The sequence below is a fragment of the Phalacrocorax aristotelis genome, chromosome 3, assembly GCF_949628215.1.
Source record: "Phalacrocorax aristotelis chromosome 3, bGulAri2.1, whole genome shotgun sequence".
NCBI lineage: Eukaryota > Metazoa > Chordata > Aves > Suliformes > Phalacrocoracidae > Phalacrocorax > Phalacrocorax aristotelis.
The window spans coordinates 78,565,380-78,577,187 of NC_134278.1; the positions used below are offsets into that span (position 1 = coordinate 78,565,380).

The window sequence follows — 11,808 nt, forward strand, 5'->3', positions numbered from 1 at the left end:
CACTTGACACAATCAGCCTGACCCATTTCAAATTAATTCAGTGCTCCCTCTGTATAGCCCTTGTCATCACCTACTGCTACTTAATTATTTATTGTATTTGAATAATAATAATAAAAAAAATCAGCTAACATCCGCTTCCAAGAAAATTCAACAGACCATGACACTAAATAAACACCAGGTGAGAACAAATCATTTAGCGTAGCACAATCTGGACTCGCTCATAAGATGAGCTATCATCCTATTTGATGTCGAAAAGGAAGACATGAAACAAACACAAAGAGGTATCAGCAAATGCAGCAACTCTCCTGCAACCAATTTTGAAAAGGAAAAGGCCCAGCTGGAGCAGTACGTGGTTTTCACCCTCCTCATGTTGCTTCCCAGTAGAAAGGGAAAACCCCACGCTGCAGCCTGTAGCATGTTTGACTCCTAGAACCGTGGCTCAGGGACAGCTTTCGTAACGAACGGAAGTGTTTTTCTAGTACTAAATGTAAATTCATTTAAAATAGGAATTGACAACGGCCTGTTGTCAGCATTTATTTGCACATAAATAAACTACATTTTTATGTCAATTTGCCAGTACTGATTAAACTTAAGGATCCTGTACTTGCTATATCCACAAAGCGCAGTGCTTGAGGTTGACAATAACCAGAGAAGTATCCCAACTCAAAGAAATCTGCATCAGTTGCACCGCAGGACAGAACCAGTGCTCACAAACCCCAGAAGTGCTTTGAAATTGCCTCTTCCCCCCTTTGTCCCATGGTGCCAATACTTCAGTTTTTCACCGGTGCAAATCATGAGAAGCAGGGTAGGACTTACCTCCTCTACCATCTCCGTTTATGGAGAGATCTTTTTGTGCAAACCCGCCTTTCCCCAGCAAGCAGGGGGAGTCATGCATGCTGACTGTCATGAAAATAGAATTATTTTCCTGTTCTTTAAATGTCTGTCAGCCTGGCAGCCAGCTAACTGCTGAAAGAGAGGGCTGGGTCCTTTCTCCCTGGTATGTGCAGCACGAGCAGAATTGCTTAGCAGCGCTCAGTGGCAGAACCATTGATGTAATCCTCCATCCACCCGTGGCATCGCTGCAAATACACTCCTCCTGAATACTTAAAAAAAAAATTCTAAAAACCCCATTCAAAGCAGACAGAAGGCAAACCTAGAAAACATCCAGTTTTTGCACCTCGCCCTCCCCAGCTTGTTGAAGCCTTACTGCTAAGGCAGACCGGCTCTGCGGCCCAGAAGAAAACATATGCTGCCTCACAGAAATCTCTCTACTCCCTAGTCTAAAGTTCTGAGGTGGTGCCCAACTGTTGAACGTTCCTTAGCAACTTTCTGAGGTTTAGTAGATATTGTTTAAAATTATTTGGCACTAGCTGCTTTTAGGTTTTATATACAAAGGGTAAAAAATATGATACCGCAGGCCACCAGCTGAAAAAGTCAACTCTTACCACCATAAAGGAAGATCTACGACTTAAGACGACTGTGAATTATGAAATCTTTCAAATATTTTTGTTCATGTAAACAACCAGAAGTCACCTGTTAGCGAGATCAGCCCCAAGTAATTCATCAGCTGTTCTTCTAATAAGCTTCTTTATGCTTTCTTTGAGGCTGCTCCTTATTTCAGGAGACACCCTGGTCAAACTGTTAGTGGTACACCTAACGCCGCAAACGCAGATCTTCTATAATAAAGCATCAACTGTCCTCAGGCCAAATATTGTGACAGCGGCCAACACCAGCAACTTCAAAAGCTGAAAAGCATGCTGAACAGACACACTGGATAACAGGTTCCACCACGACGGGTTCATCCTGCCCCCAGGAATCAAAGATTGCTTTAATACCTGCAGTATAAAATTTTACATATATTCCAAAACCCGTTGGCATTAATTGTCAGGCTCCTGATGTTGGTATTACCCACGTGAAGCATCTGTTAAATCTTCCTAGTTTTTTCTAAACCGTCTGCAGCGATGAGGTTGCCAGCATACATATAGGAAGGGAAGTACAGCGCTTTGAGTCTTGAATTCACCACCTCTCCTATTCATGGGACGCGCTCTTGTTGTTGTGTTATGGACTGCACCAGCTACAGACCTTTTTCCAAACCATTCGGTATTCACAGACTTTTCTCGCTTACCCTCTTACCCGTCTCCTCTCTTCACATACATTTTCCACCTCCTTCGTCCAGCACTCTGTTGCTTCCCCGCTCAATTGGACTGCTGCTTCTGTAACCTCGCAGTCACTTTACTGGTTCTGTGCTCAGCAGAAAAGGGTTCTCGTGCAACAACGGGGCTAAAGGAAGAAAGAAACAGTACACTCCAGAAAAGCCTAGAACAATTATTTTATCATACAATAATTGATTACTTCAGTTTATGACTCACTTCAAAGAAACTGTACCTCCGCATTTTCAAAACCCAATCTCCATTTACTACATCCATAAACCCTCCCGCAAACAGCCATTTAGTACAACTGACAACTTAAGTCAGATTTTGCTCCTGCTGCAGATTAAAAGGCGTTGCACTTTCCTATCTGACACTATAAACACATTGGTTGTATTAAGAATACAACTGGCACCAGGAGTTAATGGAAGAGCAATATTATAAAGTGAGTTGAAGGGACTTTGGTTCTTTTGTCTTAATAATACATCACGTAAAGACAATAAAACCTCCTTCTATCCTAAAGCTGTACCCACCTTGCTTTACTCCCACACGAATACTCAATGCAAATTAATCTTATGAATAAGGCATGAGGGATTTAATCTTCTGTCACCTCATGATGTTCGTGTGATCCAAACCAAAAGCACAGCAGGAGTCGCACTTACGCGTGGCAAACCCAGAACTGCTTAGTGTTAAAACCAGTCTTAATGCATATCTTCAGCTCCTCTAAAGGACACACAGGACCCCATCTTGCAACCACGTTTGGGGTCCTGCCCTATACTCCTTATGATCTGAAACTGTAATCGCTGCCAAGAACGCATAGTTTGAAACAAAATGACAAGATCCTGCGTTTTTTTAATCCCTCCAGATAGGTATGCTTTGTACTAAAGAGAAATGCAAAGACAGAAAAAACCAAACAAGACAGATCTTTTACTTATCTTTTATAATTGTTTTAGAAAGAACTGCCTTATTTGTTTACAGAGAAAAATATCTGGGCAGAGAGAAAAGACTTATGGAAATAATTTCAATTTCACATTTGTATTAGAAAGTTGTTCACATCCATTTTATTGCAAGAAAGCTGTGTTGAATTATTCAAAATTAATTAAAATTCAGAGCGTTAAACAGAGGAGAGTGTTCATAATGTAATAGTCTTCCAGGAAAATCTTGAAAATAGTTTAGTTAACAAATAGCTTAAACCAACAACTCACGCACGACAATGATGTAAATGCTTTTTTGTTTCTAAAATAACAAACCACCTTTCCATCACTGTAATTTTGCTAAAGATGCGGTATTTTCCTATAATGAGGCACCAAGAGTCTGTGGCATGATTATTTCGGAGATCCTAAGGCTCTGCTCAAGTCCATAGAAGTTGAAAGGTGATTGCTTGTTTTGAAAAGATCTGGCCACTTACAGTGATAATTGTCAGGAATTTAAATGCCTCCGAATCACCCCGTTTCATAAGGAATTCCCACAACACGTGACACAACACAAATGGTCGGATTTATAAAAAAAAAAAATTTAACTTATTTGCTCACTGTGTAGACCAACAGATGAAGTTTACAAGTAGACAGGTTATTAATCTTTACATCAAGCTGATGTTAGACTTCTTACGAAAACCTCAAAAACTTGTAGTCATCTTGTTACATGGTCATTCTATTTTTAAAAGTGTTAATAGCTGTCAGTTCTACCTGTCAGGGATATCACACCGAATGCCCCCAATCCCCGCTTTTATACAAAGCCATAGACAAAAGCAAGCAGCCTTTGAGTAACAGCTTACCAATTAGAAAATTCCAGAGGTGACCGCGTTACTAATAGTGTATCGCTACTGTAATATTACAATAGTCACCTTCATCCTCCAGTAAAACCTATAACTAGGTATTGCAGTTATTTCTATCAGACGTAAAATACTTCTCCAAATACATTATTTTGGGATACATAACACCACCCATCCTTAAAATAAACATATGGTGGAAATTAATATATGTGTATACTTCAGAGGTTTATTACAGAGCCACAACACTTCTCAGAAGTCCTTCACAAGCAGCAACATAACACTGTTTGTAAAATGCATTGTCCTGCTTTAGGAAGCTAAGGCTGAAATCCTAAACTTCAGCTGAAGTTCGTGGAAATTTTGCCGTTTATCTCAACAGAACCAGGATTTCAACCTGCGAATAGGAAGGACTTTCGTTATTACTGACGCTACCACAAAAATACCACCAATTCTTTCAACCTGCTGTGATGGGAAGAGTTTAAACTTAAGTATCATAATACCAAGCATCCTCCCAATTCTTCCTTCTTGAAAATACAGCAAGCATGCAGTTTAACAGGCAACGCTTCTGGCACAGCCTCAGACTGTTCTCTGACATATTCTGCCTCGCAACATAGTAAATGACATAGTTACGGCGGTTACTTTTTTTTTTACTTGTCCAGCAGTAAAATTTAGTAACAAAACCACCCCCACAATCCCAAATACAAATCTAGAATACTGCCATTTTTGACTTGCCACAGAAATTCAGGAAAGCGTCATGGAAGTAATATCCCAGTATTCACCTCAAATGCAAATAGCTGAGTATTAACATCAGTGGCATTCTTCTTAATTGGCAGCAGCATTGCACCACAGATTTCAGACTAACCGTTAGCAAAAGCAAATAAGGGGACCCACTGAATCAGCTAGATCAGAACTCCTTCCTAGGGTCACACCGAGGGCACCGGTATCTGCTTAGTCGAAGCACTGTCATAGTCTCGCACCAAGTCATTGGTGGTGTGATAATGCATGGCAATGTAGGATTTGGTGAACCCGAAAGTCGAGTTCACCGGCTGTAAGCTGTTTGGGGTGCTCACTTCCGGGGAAGGGCTGCTGTTATAGATACTGTAATAGGGCTCAATTCGGGTGTTCATGGGGGTTGAGCTGCTCTGTGCATAGTGCTGAGGCCCGACAGAAGCCTTGGGACTCAGCACGCTTTCCTTGGAGTGACTAGGACCACAGGCTTGGTCCACAAACTTTTTCTGGGGTTTTGGAGACAACATGTATGCTGAATTGGTCTCGTGGTGGGATGACTTGTTCCTGTTGACTTCCAGGCTGCCTTTGCCCATGGCCCGAAGCCTTGTCTTCTGCTTGCAACAGAAAAAGACAAGGGCAATGTACTGCAGGCACCAGAGGACTCGTCTCCGAAGTCCGGCACTGTTACGGGAATATATAAAAGGATTTAATCCAGATTTGAAAAAAATGAGAGTAAATCCACACAGCTCAAACTGGTAGAGAACAAAGCCACCACTGCTGGACAGTATGTCCTGCACCAAAGAGATACCCAGGGGCAGGCAGCAAACCAAGACGGAGAGCACAATGACGACGCATGTCACTACTGCCCTGGAGTCTTTGGCTGTGGACAGGTTGACCGCCGACACCAGTTGGAGCCGGCCGGCAGCAGTGGCCGGCAGCTGGCCAAGGTGCTTGGCATAGCCATGTGTCTGGATGTGCTGCGGTTTGCTGTAGCTCTGGTTCCTGTACAAGGCGGGCATGGTGCTCTGCATGCCCTCCCCGGCCCCGGCGGCCGGAGGCCCCACAAAGGGCTGTGGTCTGGAGGTGTCCACGGCCACCACGGGTGGGCATTTCCTTGCCTGGGCGTTCCTCCGCAGGGCCTGGGCGATCATGACGTAGGAGACGGACACCACGGCCACGCAGCAGATGAAGTCGGTGACGTAGAGATAGAGGATGATCTTCCCCTCGCCACTGGCAAAGCTGGACATGGGCAGGCAGAGGCGGGAGCCGCGGGTTTTCAGGGTGGCCAGGGTGGCCAGGGTGAAGCTGGTGGCCCACAGGAGCAGGGTGAGGAGAAGGGTGCAGGGGAAGGAGGCCATGCGGTGCGGCTGCTTCCCCAGCACCATGCGCAGCCGGTGCAGGGCAATGACCGCCACCGTCTTGAGCGACATGATGATGAAGCCGGAGCTAGTGAGGTGGAAGGTGAAGCAGAAGGCGCCCGGGACGCCTCGAGACGAGTCAAAGAAGAGGACGAAGGCAAACATGGGGGCGGCCACCCCACAGATGAAGAGGTCACAGAAGGAGAGGTTGAGGATCATGAAGTCGAAGTTGGTCCTGAATTTCCTGAGAGCAGGGTCGAAGAAGGAGAGGAGGACGATGAGGTTGCCGTAGGAGCCCAGGCAGAAGACAAGGGCTAGGAGGGAGGCGCAGGCCGCCAGGGTGGCGGGGTGGGTGCCCGCCTCCCTCAGCTCCCCGGGGCCGCCGGCCGCGCTGCCGTTCCCGCCCAGCGGCAGCAGCGCGGTGCCGGGGGGCTCCTCCTCGCCCCCCGCCGGCAGCCGCCCCGAGGCGTTCATCTCCGCCCGCCGCCTCACGGCGGCTGCGGCCCCGCGGCGGGGGCGGCCGCGCTCCCTCCCGCACCCCCTTCCCGCCCTCCGCCACGCACACGGCCCCGCCGCCGCCGCCGCTCCCTCAGGGCTGCCCCCGACATGGCGCCGCCCGCCCCGCCATGGCGCCCGCCCGCCCGCCGCAGCGCCCGGCCCCTTTCCCGCCTCCAGCCCCGCAACCTCCGCCGCGGCGCTGGCGGCTGAAGTCACGGCCGAGGTGTGGCTGCGGGGCCAGACCCGCGGGGGGCCCCCCGCACGGCCCTCCCCGCCCCGCCTCGGGGGCAGCGGTGCTGCAGCCGCCAGGCAGGAGGCGCTTGCTAGGGCGCAGGCTGGTGCGTCGAGGGGATGCTCACAGGGGGCACGCACCCCCCCGGCCTTCCTAAATCGCCTCGGGGGCTGCCCTTGCCTTTCCAGCAGCGGCAGAAACCCTGACTGCCAGTTGCACGGACTTGCACGCACTTGCACTGTCCCTGCAAGCGGCTGCTTTGATGCGAGGTGCTGTACCAAGGTAGACTGTGGCTGTGACCTGTTCCTTCCCGAGGTTCCCACCAAGTCTCTCCCCATTAACTTCTATCAGCTGACAAAGTGTCCCAGGCCCCGTCCAGCCTCATACAGAAGCAGCACCAGGAGCCCTTCCTCCGCCACGGGGCACCCACAGCACCAACCGAGGGACAGGCAGGGCAGAGCTGGCTGCAGGGCCAGGGCCAGAGCAGAGCCTGAGCCCTGGAGCTTTCATAAAGCAGAGAAGTCAGATAAGATAAGGCAGCTGGAGGTTTTGCTACAAGTCATGTCACAACCATGCCCTTACAAGGCACTCAAGGCTTTGAGGTCCCTCTGTGTTGATTTAATACCAACAAAACACCTGCCCCAAAACAAAACCTGATGATCATCAAAATTTAAGGCATTTTGCATTGCTCTCCCGTGCAAACTCAGCAAGGTAGGGAAGCTTGTTTTGTTTGCTTCTCTGCACCCAGAAGCACAGGACCTAAGGCAAAGGATGTTCAGGATATACTGTACTCCTGGGGGGGGGCAGGGGCAGGGGGGAAATCAGTGTTATTTCTATCTCTTTACTGCCAGCTACTACTATCACAAATACAGTAGTTGTCATTTAAAGTGATGGAGTGTGTTCGATGTCTGAGCACATAAAGGCATCATTTTGAAATACTTACATGGGCTTGACGATCAGGAAATGCTTGGCACACGTTCTCTGAGCCAGCACGGGCTGTCATGGGCAGACACAACCGAGGGACCTCAATGCCAAGCATTGGAAATGCAGTTGGAAGAAATCAAAGTCCAGCCAAGCAAGGCAGAAAAGCGCTATGAAAATACAGCAGACCCAGTTCTTCTGACTTACACATGGGCACTTGTCTTACACTGTGCATGTCTACATATGCTTGTTATATACATACACACAATCTGTATAGCATCTTGATAATCTACCCCAGCCCCAGCAATCACATGGAAGCATAGCAGTGCTGTGTAGAAGCATCAAGACAGTGACAAGAGTGCTAGGTTGACATGTGAAAGCTTGTCAGTGCTACTTGCTCATTTATTTTTCAGCACATTTTTTTCCGAAACTGAGAGCAATTTTTATTTTTTTTTTAAAGTAAACCTATGACTCACAAGAGCAGCCTGGCCTATGAGCCTTGCATGCTAAACGCACTTCCAGCTGGCAATCAGACCAGATTTGTTGGGGTCGGTAGCAGGGAAATGCCAACAGCCATCAGAGCAGGCTGCAACAGTGCCTTGCAACCTCAGCACCTAATCGGGTGCCTTTGGCCTTGTTTTTGGTCTTAAAACTAGTTGCATACAGGAGGGAGAAGGTCCAAAACCCAAAACATGATGCCCATCATTTCCTGTGGCTCCACTATGTTCTCCCTCTGCTTGGCTACCACTTTATTTCCACTCTTGCTTGTATTTTTGTTCTCCAAGGCATGGTTAATTGGAGTTCTGTGGGTGCGTCCTGGCCCTACTGAGTAGGAGTTGTTCTTTCATTGACAAGCTGGGATCTCCCTCCTTGACTTTTCTTATTTATAAACATCAGAGCACACTCAACTGTGTGATTAAACTAGACTGACAAAATATCAGCCTAATGCAGGAGTCTATTACTTCAAAGTGATTAATGCTGAGGATACAGTGATGAGTGTTCTCTTCACGTGAAACTAATGTGCACACAATATCCAAGTCCCTTCAGAGCAGGCAACGCACCCAGTTGCAATCAAAACACTGTGTAAAAACTGACCTTAGTTTCACACTGTGTCAATTCCTGAGCCCACATTAGGCTACGAAAATTTCTGTGGCATCCCTTACCAAAAGCATAGGAGTAGTTAACACATTTTGCAAAACAGGAGTCCTGTAAAAAGTTGGGGAGGTCTATGTAATTCCAGGTGTTGTTCAGCCCTGGATGACCACAGTTAAGAATTCTTAATCTCCTGTAGTTACTAGATGAGCAGGTGGAAGCACACATACAGAAACAAGGCTGCACGTGCCTAATGGGACTGGTTTTAGCAAGCCTGTGGGGTTTAAGGTAGTTAGTAGGACCGAGACTCTGATCTTACGTGCTTTTGAAACCCCTACCTGAGAGGCTGAGAAATGGATTTAGGAGTCAGAACTGTAGGACTTGGGCCTTACAGAGAGTTAAATTTTTTAGAATTAATTATGTGCAAAACAACAAAAGAAAACTACATTTTCTAATAGTAATAGGTTTAGATTGTCACTTCCTGAATTCAGTTTAGCAAGCCTATGAAAAGCAAGGGTGGTTTTTTTGGTTTTAAGATGCTTTACTGCTCTACAGTCATGAACTGTAGCTTGAAAAGGAGGAAAAAGTGGTTCTCCTTATAGCCTGCGAGCCCCACACATTTCACCAGGGAAGCGCAAGCTGGACAGCGTTTTGGTGGTGCATGTAGAAAAACACTGCGGATGGCTGCGGGCATTGGGCAGAGAGCCCGTGAATGTTGCAGGATGTGGCGAGTGCAAGAGAAGGACATTGGAACCCAGGGCTTGTACTCAGGGAGCGAGGGGCTGAGCTGAGGCCAAAAGGATCTCCCATGGGAACACAAAACACTGCCCAGTCCTTTGGCACAACCAGGCATCTCACGGGCCTGCCCCTTTTTAAAAGAACTGCCAAAGTTTGGGGCAGGAGAGACGAGCAGCAAAAGAAATCACGCTCAGTTTTACAAGGCAGGAATCACAAGAGCAACAACTTCCACAGCACCTCGCACAAGGTACTCGGATCTTAACTCTTTCTTTACAGCGCTCTTAAGCCTTGCCTTAAACTAAGTAGTAAAAAAAATCCAGCGTTCTCTAGTACCATCAAGCTTCTCAAATATTTTTCAGCCTTGGAGTTCATACTGCATAAGGAGAAATTGTGTTCCCATGACATTTTTTACAGCACTGTCAAGTTTTGCAGATATTTACAAGAATCTGGAAATTACTTTTAATTGTGGAGACCTGCCCCCATCTCAGCCTAGGAACAGTACCCTAAGATTTTAACAAAAGAGTTATAGGGGAAAGAAGCTGGAATAATAAAAGGGGAAATTTAACGCAGCAAAAAATTGAAATAAAAGCCAGGAGGGAATAAAAAACCAGCTTTTAACTGATACTCTTTACAGAACCCTTCCTGGGTAAACTCACCTAGGTTTCTACCTAGACTTATTGCTAATCTGACTCAATTTATTGCTAAAACAGATTTATTGGGTTTACTGCTGTTTTTCCGAAGTATGCCAATCAGAAATGATTGCACCTCATATTTCCCAGTACCCCAAGGGAAGTGGGTATCCAGCTCTGTCTGTAGCAGCAAAATCTGCTCAGGTAATTTCTACAAAACACCTGCAGCACTGAGGGTGCTAAGAGCCCAAGCAGGAAAAACAGGCTGAACTTCCACAAGCCTGTTGTGGAAAAAGGTCATTTAATCTAGAATTAGAAAAGGATTGTGGCCAGCAAGGCCCCCTCTCCTTTTCGCCCTTTGAAAAAGTCTGCCTTGTTAGGATGCAGCTAATTCCTCTAAGCACTGCGCTCTAATCCACTAGAAATCAAAGGTAGTTTTGCCAATAATCTTTGTAGGCAACAGTCTAAGCTTTCATCTGTGCTGAGAGAACCCTTGATTCAAGACTGCTTTACTAAGAGTCCCTCTCCTTCCCAGGGAGAGAATACTAACCTTTTTTTCCTCTCACCTCATGGACTTTCCTTCTAAATATCTCTTAATAGCTCTGAGAAGCACCTGTTGACCGAGTGAGGAAAAAAAACCCTCAGCACAAACCAGTTACAATTTGCTTGTAATTTGTGTGCATTGCCTTCAACAGCTTTGCAATATTCTTCATCTTTCACACCGTTTTTCTTCTGTAATCAAACCTCCAGTTCCTTGCAGTAGACTGTGAAATTACCGCTGCCCTAGTGCCCAGGTACCTCGCTGGCTTAACCACCACGAAGCCCCCTCCCTGCAGCACGGTTGCCTCTAGCCTGCAGACAACCTGCAAGTCTAGATCAGGTTCAGGTGAAATTCCTGGCCTTTCTATTGGAAAACCCATTCTGCAGAGCCTGTGCAGCAACGTGACTATATACAGCGAGCATTTTGTGATGCAGAAATTCACAGAAGTTGCCTTCCAGTTACTGCACAATGCCAGTGAGAGCATAAAACAAATTAGCTGGTAATTCACAGCAGGGTTTACGTTAAAATCTTGCAATGACAACAGCCAGCAAAACTTCCTACTGATAAGTTGGGGGTTTTTTTTCCCCCTTTTACACCTTACCAGATGATTGTGTTTTCCACAGCGCAGGGGAAAAGGAAGCTGGAGTCTCTGCTGCAGGATTCCAGGAGGTCTGAAGCTGTGGAAGAAAGTGAGACTGAACAGAGTGTGGGATGCTGGGGATGCCTAACTGTGAAAAACTGACAGCAGACATCATTCATCTGTACCAAGCACTGGCCTCCCAGCAGCCTGGTAAAAAAGTAAAAAGGATGAGAGGGCAGATACCTGGGGACACAGAAGGAATACAGTCATAATATACTGTGTCCGAAATAATGACCTTCATCCCTTCTCCTCTTCAATTTTTTGAAAAATCCATACGCAGATTAGCTCAAATTGCTATTAACGCAATCCACCAACATCGAGTCTATGGTGCTACCCTAAAGCACATGTTTAAGTCTTATTTGCCTCCTTGATAATTTTCTTCTACAATTTCATCAAAATAAGCACCATGTCTCTGCTGTGATTTCAAGAGCTTCTCACATGCACAAATATACCTATAAATATTTATATATAGATATATAAAATACTTATACCATTTCCATAAATGGTTATGGAGA

At 46.3% G+C, this 11,808-nt stretch overlaps 1 protein-coding gene across 1 annotated transcript; it reads right to left on the reverse strand.

The window, feature by feature from the left end:
* Nucleotides 1–3,082: 3,082 nt before the first annotated feature.
* Nucleotides 3,083–6,569, reverse strand: GPR75 (G protein-coupled receptor 75). The gene has a single exon (XM_075088095.1). The coding sequence runs from the start codon at nt 6,474–6,476 to the stop codon at nt 4,839–4,841; it is 1,638 nt and encodes a 545-aa protein (XP_074944196.1). The 5' UTR covers nt 6,477–6,569; the 3' UTR covers nt 3,083–4,838.
* Nucleotides 6,570–11,808: the final 5,239 nt, after the last annotated feature.